This window comes from Thalassophryne amazonica, chromosome 7, assembly GCF_902500255.1.
Source record: "Thalassophryne amazonica chromosome 7, fThaAma1.1, whole genome shotgun sequence".
NCBI lineage: Eukaryota > Metazoa > Chordata > Actinopteri > Batrachoidiformes > Batrachoididae > Thalassophryne > Thalassophryne amazonica.
The window spans coordinates 37,194,111-37,211,918 of NC_047109.1; the positions used below are offsets into that span (position 1 = coordinate 37,194,111).

At 42.6% G+C, this 17,808-nt stretch overlaps 1 protein-coding gene across 3 annotated transcripts in view; it reads right to left on the minus strand.

Moving 5' to 3' along the window:
• The window catches only part of bcam (basal cell adhesion molecule (Lutheran blood group)), a 228,580-nt gene that overhangs the window by 32,467 nt on the left and 178,305 nt on the right, over positions 1–17,808 (minus strand). For all 3 annotated transcript variants that reach the window (XM_034174026.1, XM_034174028.1, XM_034174027.1), the window contains exons 7-10: positions 17,013–17,134; positions 16,730–16,871; positions 10,301–10,416; positions 2,895–3,036 (exon numbers count right to left, since the gene is read on the minus strand). In XM_034174026.1, coding sequence (XP_034029917.1) covers positions 2,895–3,036; positions 10,301–10,416; positions 16,730–16,871; positions 17,013–17,134 — 522 coding nt within the window. The remainder of the gene's footprint in view (positions 1–2,894; positions 3,037–10,300; positions 10,417–16,729; positions 16,872–17,012; positions 17,135–17,808) is intronic.

Here is a 17,808-nt window from a genome sequence, read left to right on the forward strand (position 1 = left end):
ATAGGATCCAGCCTCCTTGTGACCCTTAACCCTTAGGGGTCTATAGAATTGTTTGTGTGTGTGTTTCTGGACCCCAGTGGGTTAACTGGAATAAGCAGGTTCAGATAATGGATGGATGCATATTGCTGTGGTTTTGTGTAAGGAATGCAGTTGGGGGAAACAAAATTTCAACTCAAGCGAGGGTTGTAAAAAAATGACTGATAACATCACAAAGCTCATCAATTAACACAAGACTGGCAAACCTGTCAAAGCATCTGCATCACAAAGATACAAGTTCTGTTGGGCCACTCCAACAGCAGTGCTTGCCAGCAGTGCTCGGCAGCGTCTTACCCAGCACTGCTGGGTAACAGATTAAACACACATCCTACAGATGCACTGGGACGCATCATCAGTGATGTTTTCTGGTTCATTTCCTGTTTAAGTCTCACAACATCAAGGTGATCGAGCCGGGATTGATCAAGTCCCGACTTGTGTCCCAGCAGCACTGGGCCATCACCTCTCTTAATCCACAGCCATATGGAAGGTCTCTCTGCTTGTGGTCCGGATGGCTGTGATTCTTAGCAGCCCACCCATGCCCAGGAGGGTGTAGACTGCAGAGAGAGCAGCCGCTGAACCTGATGCAGCTTAAACCCCTTTCACACGGGGCCCACTTTGAGTTGCGTCGTGCCACCACAACACTGTGATGGATGCAAAGGACGAAGCGAATCGGATGCCAAAAATGAAACCTGTTTAATTTTTTCTGCGTCAAGCACAGGACGCAGAAAGGAAGTGGTTTCAACGCAAGTCAGGGTAAGCAATGGTACTCAATGTGACTGGAAGCCACACCCTCAAAATGCGTTACCAATGCCAATTTATGAATCGTCCTGTGTTCCATTGTTCCCAAAGTAGAAATCACAAAGGATTGTTTTTATACCGTGTACACAATGCAGTGAAACTACACGCTCCAAAAGAGCACAGAAAAAGAAAAATACTCAGCCTGGCTGCAGGCAGTTCCTCGCTCTCCCCTCAAACTCTCTCATAATTGTGTTAAATAAATTACACAAAAGGACATACGTCCTGCTCATAGACTGATTGCCAGAGACAGCACATGTCCACATCAAGTATAACTCCAGACATCTCCACATTTACTCACGGACTGTTCATTCGCACATGCGAACGCAGCTCGCCGTCAAAGGAAGCAAGATAAACTATAACAGAAATCAGAGCGCAGCCCTGCAGCCCTGCACAACAACAAATATAAAATAGAACAGAAATCACAGTGCACAGTCTGGTTGCAGCCAGACTGCCTGCAGATCCTCCTCTGCGTTCTCACCTCCTCTCTGCCCCCCTGCTGCGGGCACCTGATGCAGACATTCCTGCGACGTCATGACACCGCATGAAGCAAGTCGAAGCCTGCCCAGTGTGAAAGGGAATTTATTTCCACATGATGATATTGTCCTCGTCACCCCTGAGTCAGGCAATCATCCAGCAGTTCCTGGTAAAAGGCCAGCTTCCTCTCAAAACCCTCCTATATAGTTTCTTCTGAGGGCACAGTCAATTTTATCAGGGCAAGCTGTTTTGAAGCCTCTAACAGAATAACAATGTCTGGTTGCAATGATGTTGCTGCAGTGCAGTGTTGTTGGAAATTTGCTTTCTCAGGTCTACCATTATGGGCCAGTCCTATGTGATTGAAAGTAGACTTGCAAGTGCTCTGGACTGTTGTTTCAGCTACATTTTTCCTGGGTGGGGACAGTGAAACTGTTATGGCTGAGAAGACACTTTCAGCCATGACAATCAGCAATGCATAAACCATGAGCTCACTCAAAGAAAAAATCACAGTTTCTAGGCATAATATATAAATAGGTGACTGGCACATTAATATAAATCTACTTACCAGTAATTTCAATAAGTTAGCCATATTACAATTGGTCAAATTTCACTCGCAGCCGCCGCGACGCTCTGCCACAGGAAAAACACCTCTGTTGGAAGCCTTAAGGACAAGGTGGAACATGCCCAACTGTTAAACAATTTCTCATATACTCACTCCACTGAAAGCCATCAAAAGCCGCCTGGATTTTACAAATGGTTATCAACACGGAGGTGTTTTTCCTGTGCCGCCCCACGCCGGCTGCGTCCCGACGCGCGGACCCGTCCGCACGTCTTTCATTAAAAAAATCTCCTTTAACAGTGGAATATCCGGATAAAATGCTGAAACCGACTTCTTCTGAAACTTCTCTGTTCTCTCACGACGTCCTGGATCAACAGAGCCTGAAATGTGGAGGTTTTCAGCTTGAAACAGGCTAACGACGGCGCCTGGGACCGCTGCACGACGTCTCGCTCCGTGGGAAGTCCTTAAAGCGACAGTATCACCTCAAAATCTCTCATCAGCCGTTAAAATTTTCACCGAAAACCAGCTTAATTTTTCGAACAGTGTCCACTTCGATGTGTCTCACAGGTTTAGAAAACATTTTGATCAAACAAAGCGCCAGTCTCTCAGCAACTTCTCAGACAAAGGAATTCTGACGAGGGGCTGGACGACTCCTCCCACAAGGAGTGCTCACAGGCGAATGACGTCACCGACAGGCGTGGAAAAACTCACGCATGCGCACGAGGGTTCAAGCATGTCTGACGTAAAAACATATGAATGAAATCCATATAGTTTTTGAAAAAAATAAAAAGGACCTATACTTTATTGACAGCCCTCGTACTGCCGTTTCCTTCTGCCTGGATTGTTTCAACTTGGGCACAAGACTATGTATACTGTCATGCCTGTAGCCAATGGGAAATGCTCCCTCACAAACAGAGAGAAAGTCTTACATGGACTGTCATCATGAGCTGTGACTAACTCTTTAGATTAATTATGAACATTTGTTTAAAAAAAATGTTTGTTTTTTATACATGTTTCAGCGTGTTACCTTTGACAGTGATGGTGACACTCTCGCTGGCTGTCAGTCCCGGCACAGACGGCACAGCTCCTACACACATGTAATCTCCACCTTTATCATAAGAAATATGCGGTATGGAAAGCACGCCCGTCTGAGAGAGCACCTCAGAGTCCTAAAGGAACACACACACACAACAGTGACAACAATTACACTCTTTACATCTGCATCTATGCCCAGTTTTCATAAGCTCCCTATTCTTAACTTATTGAAAATGTGTAGAACAGCAATGTGAACATCTAGGGCCTGATTTAGTAAGATTCTAGATAAAGAGTGCTAAATTGCACACTTAATCCAAGCTTTAGGCCATTAGGATGGAGACAATATGCAGGTGATTTACCCAGAGTAAACATGCAGTTGATAGCAGGTGGTAACGTGACATTGGCAGAATGTAAATTTCGTGTGTGTTAACGGACGCGAGTGCAATCAGAAATTTGCAGCAATGCGCCTTCAATGTTGAGGAGCACTGTGACATAACTGAGTACGGCCACGTGTTAGCAATAAAATAAATAAATACATATAAAACACAATGCTAAAGTACACTCGGCTGTATGAGCATGTAATCAGTGAAAGAGTGTGTAGAAAGAATGTGACCGTTTGACCACTTAGAATAGGTCAAGGTTATTTGAACTTGTCCAAGGTCTGTGTCCCAAGAATGTTTCCTGTGAATTTGAAGGACTGGACTTATGCTGAGTATAGACAGATGGACTGACGGACACAAATTCTTCACAATGACCAATGGCCATATTTTGGCCTCAAGTAATAACAAAAAAACACACAGACACACACAAGCACCATTGTGCACAGCCCTCTGCACTCCACCAGCAGAATGCAGCATAATGCAAATGTCCATCTGTCTTCTAGATGTTAAAAGAAACAAGCACAAAATCAAAAATCTTGACGTTCATAACAAATGATTTTGTTTTGTTTTTTAATTCTATACATTCTCAAACTGCACTCTGTCTAGTGCAGTAAGTTAATGTCATGGTTTCAAGCTTGCAAAGCACTCAGCATGAGTGGAAGAGTGCAAACAACACTTAAATCCTAGAGGTTTATAGCTTTAAAATAAATGATACATCCAGAAAGTATTCACAGTGATCAGAATTACCACATTTTATGTTACAGACTTATTCCAAAGTGGATGAAATTATTTTTTTCTCAAAATTCTACACACAATACCCCATAATGACAATGTGATTTTTTGTAGATTTTTGAAAAGTAAGGAATATATATATATACGAGGGCTGTCAATAAAGTTACGGTCCTTTTTATTTTTTTCAAAAACTATATGGATTTCATTCATATGTTTTTACGTCAGACATGCTTGAACCCTCGTGCGCGTGCGTGAGTTTTTCCACGCCTGTCGGTGACGTCATTCGCCTGTGAGCACTCCTTGTGGGAGGAGTCGTCCAGCCCCTCGTCGGAATTCCTTTGTCTGAGAAGTTGCTGAGAGACTGGCGCGTTGTTTGATCAAAATGTTTTCTAAACCTGTGAGACACATCGAAGTGGACACGGTTCGAAAAATTAAGCTGGTTTTCAGTGAAAATTTTAACGGCTGATGAGAGATTTTGAGGTGATTCTGTCGCTTTAAGGACTTTTCACGGTGCGAGACGTCGCGCTGCGCTCTCAGGCGGCGTCGTCAGCCTGTTCAAGCTGAAAACATCCACATTTCAGGCTCTATTGATCCAGGACGTCGTGAGAGAACAGAGAAGTTTCAGAAGAAGTCGGTTTCAGCATTTTATCCGGATATTCCACTGTTAAAGGAGATTTTTTTAATGAAAGACGTGCGGACAGGTCCGCGCGTCGGGACGCAGCCGCCGCGACGCTCCGCCACAGGAGAAACACCTCTGTTGAAAGCCTTAAGGACAAGTTGGAACATGTCCTGCCTGTTAAACAATTTCTCATATACTCACTCCACTGAAAGCCATCAAAAGCCGCCTGGATTTTACAAATGGTTATCAACACGGAGGTGTTTTTCCTGTGCCGCCGCACCGCGTCGGCTGCGTCCCGACGCGCGGACCCGTCCGCACGTCTTTCATTAAAAAAATCTCCTTTAACAGTGGAATATCCGGATAAAATGCTGAAACCGACTTCTTCTGAAACTTCTCTGTTCTCTCACGACGTCCTGGATCAATAGAGCCTGAAATGTGGAGGTTTTCAGCTTGAACAGGCTGATGACGCCGCCTGAGAGCGCTGAGCGACGTCTCACACCGTGAAAAGTCCTTAAAGCGACAGAATCACCTCAAAATCTCTCATCAGCTGTTAAAATTTTCACTGAAAACCAGCTTAATTTTTCGAACCGTGTCCACTTCGATGTGTCTCACAGGTTTAGAAAAAATTCTGATCAAACAACGCGCCAGTCTCTCAGCAACTTCTCAGACAAAGGAATTCCGACGAGGGGCTGGACGACTCCTCCCACAATGAGTGCTCACAGGCGAATGACGTCACCGACAGGCGTGGAAAAACTCACGCATGCGCACGAGGGTTCAAGCATGTCTGACGTAAAAACATATGAATGAAATCCATATAGTTTTTGAAAAAAATAAAAAGGACCGTAACTTTATTGACAGCCCTCGTATATATATATATATATATATATATATATATATATATATATATATATATATATGGATGGATGGATGGATGGATGAGATTTATTGTCATTGTCATTACAAGTGCAACAACAACGAGATTACGTCCACACTCACATTTCCACAGACAAGATACAGCAATTAATCCACAATTATTACTTGTTTACCGTAATAATGGCACACATCAGAATTAAGACAACACATATACATTTGACATTTTTATGGGCACTAAACTTGAAACAGTCCATTTTCCAAATTGAGGCGATGTGAGTGTGTGGTAGCTGCTGCAACAGGAGTTGCGCCGCCGCTAGCTTGGGGGAACGGGGACCTGCATCAGCTAAAACCACGCAGCTCCGGGAGGGGAAAGGGGTGGCATGAGCGGTGCCTGGAATGGGGTGTGTGATGGGGGGCAGGAGGGGAGGTAGGAGGTAAAGTGGAGCATGCTTCAGTCTTTGTCCATGTGTGAGTCTGTCTGTCCTTGTGTACTGGAGTAAAAGACATAAGGAGGCAGCCAATCTTCCCAAGGCTATAGAGATTCTTCTGAAGGAAAAACAATGGGCATTTTATCCTTGAGAGGCTGATAAGCCTGCCGTGTTTGTGGCTGAGCAGTGAAAAACACTTTTCCAGCTTCACATGAACAAAGCAGATCCCAATTATGAAAATTCCCTGGCCTCTGAAATCTTCACCTTCTCCTGCAAGGTCCACATTTGCTCCAAGATGTTATCCAATTTGCGTCTGAGTTCAAGGGTTAACACAGTATGAGAATGCATCGCCTTGCCCAACTCATTAATCATGACGGACAAGCGAGGGGTCGTGGTTTTGGCGGCAGCCGTCTTGCCAATCTTCCGGTAGGTCAGGGCAGCACATAAGCCAATAAGTACTATGAAACCAAATATGAATAAATCCTCGACATCCTTCACAGAGAAATGTGGAAAGCATGCGACCCGCCACGTCTCCCAGGCGTCGAGAACATAGCCCAGAAGCATAGGTGTCAATAGCGTTCAGAGACCAGCTGATCAGTTCCATGATTAATCCAATATTATTTGAAGAATTTACAGCCTAGAGAAGTACGGACTTTGAAGGCTGGAGCAGAGATAGAGGAGAGAGGAGGAGAAGGAGATGTGCCCGCCCTCGCCGGAGTCCCAAGCACTATATATATATATATATATATATATATATATATATATATATATATATATATATATATGCCATGAACCTCACATTGAGCACAGGTGCATCCTGTTTCCACTGATCATCCTTGAGATGTTTCCAGAGCTTAATTGGAGTCCACTTCATGTAAATTCAGCAGATTAGACATAATTTGGAAAGGCACACACTAGGGTACAAATACGGTTCCACAGATGACGATGCATGTCAGAGCACAAACCAAGCATGAAGTCAAAGGTATTGTCTGTATACAGACCTCTGAGACAGGATTGTCTTGAGGCACAAATCTGGGGAAGAGTACAGAAACATTCTAAAGTGTGCAAACTGTGCAATCGGAGGAGACGGGCCTTAATGAGGGAACCAAGATCCTGATGGTCACTTTGTCAGAGCTCCAGCATTCCTCTGTGGAGAGACGAGAACCTTCCAGAAGGACAACCATCTCTGCAGTAATCCACCAATCAGGCTTTTTATGGTAGAGTGGCCATAAAAAGCCCTCATAATAAAAGGCACATGGCACCCTGCCTGGAGTTTGCCAAAAGGCACCTGAAGGACTCTCAGACAATGAGAACCACAAGACAAAGATTGAATGCTTTGGCGTGAATGCCAGGTGTCATGTTTGGAGAAAACCAGGCATCATCCCTACAGTGAAGCATGGTGGTGGCAGAATCACGCTTTGAGGATATTTTTCAGTGGCAGGAACAGGGAGACTAGTCAGGATTGAGGGAAAAATGAATGCAGCAATGTGCAGAGATATCCTGGATGAAAACCTGCTCCAGAGTGCTCTTGACCTCAGACTGTAGTGACATTTCATCTTTCAGCAGGACAATGACCCTAAGCACACAGCCAAGATATCAAAGGAGTGGCTTCAGGACAGCTCTGTGAATGTCCTTGAGTGGCCTAGCAAGACCCTAGACATGAATTTGATTGAACATCTCTGGGGAGATCTGAAAATAGCTGTGCACTGATGCTCCCCATCCAACCTGATGGAGCTTGGGAGGTGCTGCAAAGAGGAATGGATAAAACTGCCCAAAGATAGGTGCACCAAGCTAGTGGCATCATATTCAAGAACAACTGAGGCTGCAATTGCTGCCAAAGGTGCATCAACAAAGTATTGAGTAAAGGATGTGAATACTTATATACAACCCCAGTTCCAATGAAGTTGGAACATTGTGTAAAATGTAAATAAAAACAGAATACAATGATTTGCAAATCCACTTCAACCTATATTGTATTGAATACACCACAAAGACAAGATATTTAATGTTCAAACTGATAAATTTTATTGCTTTTGTGCAAATATTTGCTCATTTTGAAATGGATGCCTGCAACATGTTTCAAAAAAGCTGGGACAGTGGTATGTTTACCACTGTGTTACATCATCTTTCCTTCTAACAACACTCAATAAGCATTTGGGAACTGAGGACACTCATGACTGGGTATAAAAGGAGCATCCCCCAAAGTCTCAGCCATTCACAAGGAAAGATGGAGTGATGATCACCAGTCTGTGAACAACTGCATGAAAAAATAATCCAACAGTTTAAGAACAATGCTTCTCGACGTTCAATTGCAAGGAATTTAAGGATTCCATTATCTACAGTCCACAATATAATCAGAAGATTCAGAGAATCTGGAGACCTTTCTACATGTAAGCGGCAAGGCCGAAAACCAACATTGAATGCCCGTGACCTTCTATCCCTCAGGCGGCACTGCATTAAATACCGACATCATTGTGTAAAGGATCTTACTGCGTGGGCTCAGGAACACTTCAGAAAACCATTGTCAGTTAACACAGTTCATCGCTACATCTGCAAGTGCAACTTAAAACTTTACTGTGCAAACTGAAAACCATACATCAACAACATCCAGAAATGCCGCCGTCTTCTCTGGGCACCGAGCACATTTGAAATGGACAGACGCAAAGTGAAAAAGTGTGCTGTATTTTGATGAGTCCACATGTCAAACTGTTTTTGGAAATCATGGATATCGTGTCCTCCGGACAAAAGAGGAAAAACACCATCCAGATTGTTGCCAGCATCTGTGATGGTATGGGGGTGTGTTGGTGCCCATGATATGGGCAACTTACACATCTGTGATGATCTCCCTTTGTTAACATTGTGAACAGTTCTCTCAGTTGGAAACTTTTTTCAATCCTCCACATTGTCTTTCTATCTGGAGCTTTTCTAACTGCAAAATGACATTGATAATGTCATTGGATTTGCACGATCGATTTGGTCTCAAAGTAGAATTCCACCAGTTTCCCTTTTTGCGCGATTGTAAATGGCATCCTCATTGGATCAGTCTCAAAGTACCTCCAAAGAAATTCCTCACATATACCTTGATGTCTGAAAAAAACAAACAAAAACAAAACAAACAAACAAAAAAACCAGAATTCAGATTAGCTGTTGCAAAATTAGAGTCAAATGATTTTGTGGCACTTTTTGTTGGGGGACACCCTGTATTCCTTTTGCATAAAAGTATCAGATCATCATCATTTCTTTTTTTGTCCCCTCAGAGATATAAAGCTTCAACAATGGTTTTACAATGACTGTGGCCCATGACAGACTGATGTATGCTAGGTCAGCCAAAACTGTAGTGCACCAGGTTGATTTTGGGCACTCTCTCTTCTTGTTGCTGGATGTTGTCCGATGGAATCCGAATTGGGGATCTCGCCTTGGTCCATTCTAAGGATGCGCCCAAGCCATCACGGCCATCACAAGCATCAATATTTGATCTCCAGCACTACGCTGTTGCAGCCTGGCTTCTTATGGGGTTCTGCCTTTGAGATTTTATTAGGCCAGTACGTCTGGAAGATCTTCATCAAACAGAAAGCAGAAAGCAAAAAGAAAGTAGAAAGCTTTAATCTTTCCTATGTATCCTTTCACTGCATCCGGCTCAAAGCGCCTGGCACGCTGCACGCAGCCAGCTGTACTTCTTTATCTTCCAGATGGGTCTGAGTTTGCAAAAGTGCAGCAGGCTTTTCCATTCTTGCTTTGATGTCCTTGGCTCCAGCATCTTTCCTAATTAGGCAGCCAAGGAGGTTGGAATTTAAGTGGTTCGCCATCAACAGTAATTGGCCCCATAGGTGTGGTATTGTTGCACATCCCAGGTGTCCTGGGGGTGCTAATATTGGGCCTACTCTGTCTGCCATGCCTGCTCAGTCTGTCTGTTTTATCCTGCTGTGCTAAGTCTTGAGCTTATAAATGTGATATCAAGAGCCACTGGAGGCCTCTTAGTAAAACCATCTGAGCTCCAATTTTATTTTAGAATAACTGAACAACACCCCCCCCACCTCCTACCCACATACAGTAGTGTTCAGAATAATAGTAGTGCTATGTGACTAAAAAGATTAATCCAGGTTTTGAGTATATTTCTTATTGTTACATGGGAAACAAGGTACCAGTAGATTCAGTAGATTCTTTAGTTTTGTGTCATGTCTGTGATCTGCTTTTTTTCTACAAAATTAAACAACTGAATGAACATCCTCTGAGGCTGGTGATTCCATAATTTTTGTCAGAGCTTTTACAGTTGACTGACAGCATAGACTGAAAATTCTTTGTGCTCAGAAAAAACATCTGGTGAAAGTTACAGCAAAGTGAGGGCTGACAGAGAAATGGGGCATACCTTCTTCCACTGAAGCGTGTAGGTATCAGAGGCCTTGGTCTTACACTGTAACTCCACCATGTCTCCAAGCTGGACAACCACTGTGCCTGCAGGGGTCACGCTTATCGGGTCAATGTCTGCAAAACAGAAGAAATTACAGCACCTCAGAGTGAAAGAAGTGCGGAAATTAGTGCCAAAATGCTTACACACATGTATCACATGATGTACATATGAAAAAAAATCAGATTTAAAATGCAAACAATAATTTGTGCAAATTTTTTGATAGTCACAATTGTGTGTTTCAACACAAAATCTGGTCCAGCCAGAGCCCAGATATGAATGTGACTGAACATCTCTGGAGAGATCTGAAAATGGCTGTGCACCGACACTCCCCATCCAACCTGATGGAGCTTGAGAGGTGCTGCGAAGAAGAATGGGAAAAACTGCACAAAGATAGGTGCACCAAGCTTGCGGCAACATATTCAAGAAGAATTGAGGCTATAATTGCTGCCAAAGGTGCATCAACAAAGTGTTGAGCAAAGGGTGTGAAAAATGTTTTCATGTTGTCATTATGGGGTGCTGTGAGTGAAATGTGTGGGGAAAAAAATATTTACTCCATTTTGGAATAAGGCTGTAACATAACAAAATGTATAAAAAGGGAAGCTTTCTTACTTACTTCTTCTTACTTCTACTTACTTCTTACTTTGTGGATGCACATTTGCCAACTACACACTCTACGCAGCAACATATGTATGAATGTAGAAGAAAAATAATTTAACACATAAATGCTTGAAATGTTGTGTCTGAAACCACAGGCTGTGTTCAACATTTCTACTGAATTTGGGAGTATGTTTCTGTGTTACAGCTGGTGTAACAGGGCCTCTGTTAATGCTGGATGTCCTGACATAACTTCTCTTGTCTGCACACAATCGATTTTGCCTGGTCTGGCTGTTTTCACATCAGAAAATCAAGTCCACCACCAAGCAGTAGTTTATTTAAACTGTATAAGTCCCGTGGATATAGAAAATCTATCTACACTTGGACTTTTACAGATTTAAATTTTTTCTGGCATTTCAGAAAAAAATAATAAATAAATCATGCATCTTTATATAAAAATTTCCAAAATTATCCTCTTAAATAAAAAGAAATATCTTAATAATGAGATAAATTAAACAAAAATATCAGGGTCAGAATAATAGGTTGCATAAGTAATGGGAACCTTTAGTTTATGAATACATAAACATTTCCAAGTCACTGAATGAAGTTATACAAGTATTAATAATTAGGAAATACAAACAGTACTGTACTGTAATGGTAAATCTGTATATATCAGGCATTTCTCAAAAAGTGAGACGTGAGGGAAGCTGCCAAAATTAATCTGACCTACTATTTTGGCTTTCATATTTTTATTTAATTTATATCATGTTGCAGAGGTTTGTTTTTTGGTTTGAGTTTATTTTTCAAATGGGATAAAAAGTTAATATATGTCAAAGCCCAAGGGAGTGTAGGCTTTCTATACTCACTACATATTTACTGTACAGACTGTTTTATGTCCATAGTTAATGTATGTGTTTGAATCGAGGGGTAACAAACTATTCTGTCAAGTTCAAAAAGCCTCTGTCCTACAGAAACCTATGAATGTTCAGACGTCCCAGTTCTCCACTAGTACCTAAATGTAACTTGCATTTGTTGATCTGTGTGGACTGTGACAAAAGAGCAAGGGGAGGGGAAAGCGAGCGCTGTGATCTGCTCTTTTGAAGACCTGCCATATCCCACTGCTGGATGTCCAAGTCATGAACTGATTACATGTCAGTCCCCCCCGTGGCACATGCTCCCTCTCTCTGTCTCTCTCCCTCTCTGGAAATCAGCTGTTTAGGGGAGGGACGTGCTAGAGTGAGTGCTGTGGTTCATACTTCTGAAGACCTGCTGTGTCCCACTGCTGGATGTTGAATGACATCCAACCCATAAATTGATTACATGTCAGTTCATGGGTTGGATGCCTCCCCCCCCCATTGCACTCATGCCCTCACACACATGTGCAGCCATTCGATCCGCTGTTGTGACCACACACACGCATAGCGGGGTGTGTAGAAGATCCAGCCTAATGCACGAGCAGCACTTCAATCAGCTGTTATTCCGGCTGGACTGAAAGGTGCAAGAGGGGTGCGGGAGGCCATGAGATGGGTGGAGGCCTTTCCTCACTTCGAATGCAGCTCGACAGTGATGTGTATGTACATTCAAGGTGTGTATGTACATTCGTGCTGCCCGTGCGATTGTGCCCGACTATGTGGCATGCACTCAAGAATGCTGTATAAGGATTTCGAATGCAGCTCGAATTTGCCTGACTGTAGTTTGAATGTCCATTCATGCGACATTTAGGCTCATTCGTGCTCTAGTGTGATGAGGAGGTGTGTGCAGGCACAGTCGAGACATTCAGCCAGGATTCCATGTGCTCGAACAATTCAAACATCCCCTGAAATGCAGTACGACTTATTTGAATTGCATACGAATATTACGACTGCAGTCGGATTGCGGAATGACTGCACCTCGACCACCGTTCGATTGTCTTCCAACACAAGCGCAACACGTGTGTAGCGTGCATGTGCTCTGGCCACATGAATCTGCCGACTGCTGTAAGAATGCTGTACGAGGAGTTCAAATGTAGCTTGAATCCTCATTCATATGACATTTGGGCTAATTCGTGCTCTAGCGTGACAGGGGTATAACACTGTATTCATGAGTTCACAACATTTGGAATGGAACACGTATTTTTGAAAATCCCAAATTCTGCACAAATTGTCATACATATTTGTAAACATTATTTTTCCATTTTTTGAAAATGCAACACATGTTTGGGAGCATTTTGTGACTAATTTTTCACCATAGAGAAGCTTATCTTGACAGTGAAAAAGGTGCCCACATTAAACAAAAAAGCTTGTGAACACTTCAGCAACCATGTAATGAGGCTTTTCAGACAATGCTTCTGTCTGGGTTGATCTTTTTTCTTTTGCCAGTATAAAGTTAAATGTATACTGAATCCCATTTTCAGCCAATTTTAGAAAATTTCTAACCCATATTCCCTAAATGTGTGTGATAAGATGATAAGGGAGGGAGGACAGATAATATTAAGAGTTAGAAATGAACTGTGAAAAATCACATTGGATATGATACAGCTGAAAGGATTCCATTAAAGTCCATAAAATTCCCACCTCTCCCTGTAAATTATGGATTATTATGCTTTGCAGAACAAATGGTATCCTGCAAGGCGCAACCTGGATGAAATCCACTGGCTCTGAAAAGAAGGCACGTGGGAGACTCATATTTCTTCTTTACGACGTCTTTCGCAGCACCACACAATAAAGCTGTGGCCTTTGAAGCAACACTGAAAAGCGCTTACATGCACATCCTCTACAATCACAGCCATTGAAGCTTGTAAGTCCTTCAGAATTGCTTTGTGGCATCCCTCAGTAGTCTCCCTCATGCATTCCATTCCATTCCATTGAGGTTCAGATTTTTACTGAATTTTAATCATGTTTTACAGATTTGGCTCACTGCTACATTCTTCTATGCCACCCTGGGGGACAGTAACCTTCATCATACGAGGTCTGTCAATAAAGTATAGGTCCTTTTTATTTTTTCAAAAACTATATGGATTTCATTCATATGTTTTTACATCAGACATGCTTGAACCCTCGTGCGCATGCGTGAGTTTTTCCACGCCTGTCGGTGACGTCATTCGCCTGTGAGTACTCCTTGTGGGAGGAGTCGTCCAGCCCCTCGTCGGAATTCCTTTGTCTGAGAAGTTGCTGAGAGACTGGCGCTTTGTTTGATCAAAATTTTTTCTAAACCTGTGAGACACATCGAAGTGGACACGGTTCGAAAAATTAAGCTGGTTTTCAGTGAAAATTTTAACGGCTGATGAGAGATTTTGAGGTGATACTGTCGCTTTAAGGACTTCCCACGGTGCGAGACGTCGTGCAGCGCTCTCAGGCGCCGTCGTCAGCCTGTTTCAAGCTGAAAACCTCCACATTTCAGGCTCTATTGATCCAGGACGTCGTGAGAGAACAGAGAAGTTTCAGAAGAAGTCGGTTTCAGCATTTTATCCGGATATTCCACTGTTAAAGGAGATTTTTTTAATGAAAGACGTGCGGACGGATTGCAGCATCGGCTCGCAGCCGCCGCGATGCTCCGCCACAGGAAAAACACCTCTGTTGGAAGCCTTAAGGACAAGTTGGAACATGTCCTGCTGTTAAACAATTTCTCATATACTCACTCCACTGAAAGCCATCAAAAGCCGCCTGGATTTTACAAATGGTTATCAACACGGAGGTGTTTTTCCTGTGCCGCCGCACCGCGTTGGCTGCATCCCGACACGCGGACCCGTCCGCACGTCTTTCATTAAAAAAAATCTCCTTTAACAGTGGAATATCCGGATAAAATGCTGAAACCGACTTCTTCTGAAACTTCTCTGTTCTCTCACGACGTCCTGGATCAATAGAGCCTGAAATGTGGAGGTTTTCAGCTTGAAACAGGCTGACGACGGTGCCTGAGAGCGCTGCGCGATGTCTCGCACCGTGGGAAGTCCTTAAAGCGACAGTATCACCTCAAAATCTCTCATCGGCCGTTAAAATTTTCTCTGAAAACCAACTTAATTTTTCGAACCGTGTCCACTTCGATGTGTCTCACAGGTTTAGAAAAAATTTTGATCAAACAAAGCGCCAGTCTCTCAGCAACTTCTCAGACAAAGGAATTCCGACGAGGGGCTGGACGACTCCTCCCACAAGGAGTGCTCACAGGCGAATGACGTCACCGACAGGCGTGGAAAAACTCACGCATGCGCACGAGGGTTCAAGCATGTCTGACGTAAAAACATATGAATGAAATCCATATAGTTTTTGAAAAAAATAACAAGGACCTATACTTTATTGACAGCCCTCGTAGATAGGCTGAATTTGTGACAAATCAGGTAGTGGCGTGGGCGGGACTTTGCTAAAGACCAGAAAGCTGTGATTCATATTTTAAAAAGGGCGGTTTAGGTAATGGGTCACATTCTCCATATGATGGGTTCTTCTCAAGCATCAATGGGTCTATGTGAGGCAGAATAAAATAAAATAAAATAAGTAATTCAAGATTTGCAATCCTTGTAACTGTTACAAAAGCCATTTGAATTTAAAGTTAAATATGATGCAAATATCATATTTCTTTATTTTATGTTACATTTCATGTCATTTGACATTATGCATAGGTCATAAACAATGTTTAAATGGCTAAACATTACATTAAGAGACAGTTTTGTGAAATATCTACTCCGAATGGTAGGGGAGCATTGTAGAAAAGAATGCAACAACAACAACAGCAACAACAAAAAACAAAACAAACAAAACAGCAAAAAAAAAAAAAGATAGTGCATCGTGCCTCTTTAAGTTTGTTTGCGCAAATGACGGCATCTCATAAAACATCAATTACAGGTTTAAAAGCATTGCAGACAACTATCGTCAAACATTCTATCTATAAAATCTTACTATTTCATAAAAAAATGACAACTTTTATAACTAGCTTGGTCACATAATCATCACCTTCTCTGCCAGCAGCATTAGGGCAGACTGATCATATGGCTACAGTGGTTCACAAAGGTGGATTGCTACATTTTAGGTTAATGTTTTGGTGAAGAAAGTTAAGCTGTCATGATGGATGGAATATGAATCACTGGAAAATAGCAACTGCAATATCAGAACCCATATAACACATTTTAAAATGAAACTGATCAGCAAATCAGCTTTATATATATATATATATATGTGTGTGTGTGTGTGTGTGTGTGTGTGTGTGTGTGTGTGTGTGTGTGTCAAAGTAGAGTCTGCGACTTGGTAGAATTGGAGATTCTACTAGTAGAATTTCTAATCAGAAACTGTTCTAGTTCAGTCTCCGATCGGAGAATCTACTGACATAATCGGATGCTCTCCCAGTAGAGACTCCGATCCTACCAAGCCATTCATTACCATGACAACATGATATCTAGACATAGGATGACAGCAATACCTTACTGTGGAAATTAGAAAAATATCTGTCATATCAACTTCACATTAGAGCTTCACCATGCTGAAGTGATGACAGTAAGAAAGAACTTGTAATCAACGGAAACTCTATCAGAATCTCTGATTGGAGACTCTACTAGCAAGAGTTTCTGATCAGAGATTCTACTAGTAGAATCTCCAACTCTACCAAATCGCAGACATATATATGTATATCCTTCCATCCATTTTCTATACCCGCTTACCCCAATTAAGTGTCACGGGGGGTTGAAGCCTATCCCAGCAGTCATAGGGTGTGAGCCGGGGTACAGCCTGGACAAGATGCCAGTCTGTGCCCAAGGCCACATACAGACAAACAAACACACTGACACCAGGATGCACCATTTCTGATTGTGTCTGTTGTGGTGCACATACTCACAGTTAACACTGAGGGTGACCTCTGCACTCAGGTCAGCATCAAGATTATCGAAATCAATGGCATGACACTGATACACACCAGAGGCCGTACGCTTGACAGATGTGAGCGTGAGCAGGCCCCCTTGGCCAGTTATGGAACTTCCCTGGATGAGCGTTCAGGGAGGAAAAGAAGTGGCACAGAGAGAGACAAGGGAGGGAAAGACAGGATTGTTTGAGAACATAAGAAATGAATTGAGGGGTACAGAAATCCTTTCTGACAATCATGTACAGAAATGAACTCATACATCTTTCATGAACTCAAACTCAGGCTGAGGGTTTCCATCAGTCTCACACTTCATGGTCACATTGTCTCCCTCTTTGACTGGGGTCGTGTTGAGTAGAGACATGCTCGCCTTCTCTGAGGGATCTAGAGGGACAAGAACACACATAACTGAGGTCAGAATTGATCCTTTGGACACATCTACACCATCAATAACCAGTGATGTGTAGTACAGAAGTGCCTTTATATTTCCCAGTGTCCCGAGTTGTTCTGTCTTGTTTGTCATGATGTACTATAATGGGGAACCTACAATAAAAATAAACAAAGCTGACCTAGACCGATGGATGGATCGATTGATCAATGCATTAATAGATTGCTAAAGCGACGTTTGAGATGTGACTGCCTTACTTGACATACAGTTTGTTCCCTTGATTTCATTAAATATTTGACATGACATAAAGACTTATAATTTTGCGAGTGAAAATGAAGAAGACAGTCAATCCCCCACAAAAGTAAGGGCCCCTTCACACATAGCATGAATACGGTTGAATTGCACATAAAGTGCGCATGAAGCAGGAAATGTATGCAATACGTGTAAAATCGTAGCTTCCTCCAATGGCTCGTACACCTGTTGCTACAAGTATTTGTGCACACCAGTGGCTGAAAGACAGAGTGTGCGCAGTGAGAGCCAATCAAACCCTCTCGCAGCAGGTGTTGACCAAATTCCATCTGACACACATAAACGTCTAACACCGCTCGCATGGCATTTAAAAAAATGTGTGGCCATTCGCACTGTTAACACGACAACAGTCAGCAGACGA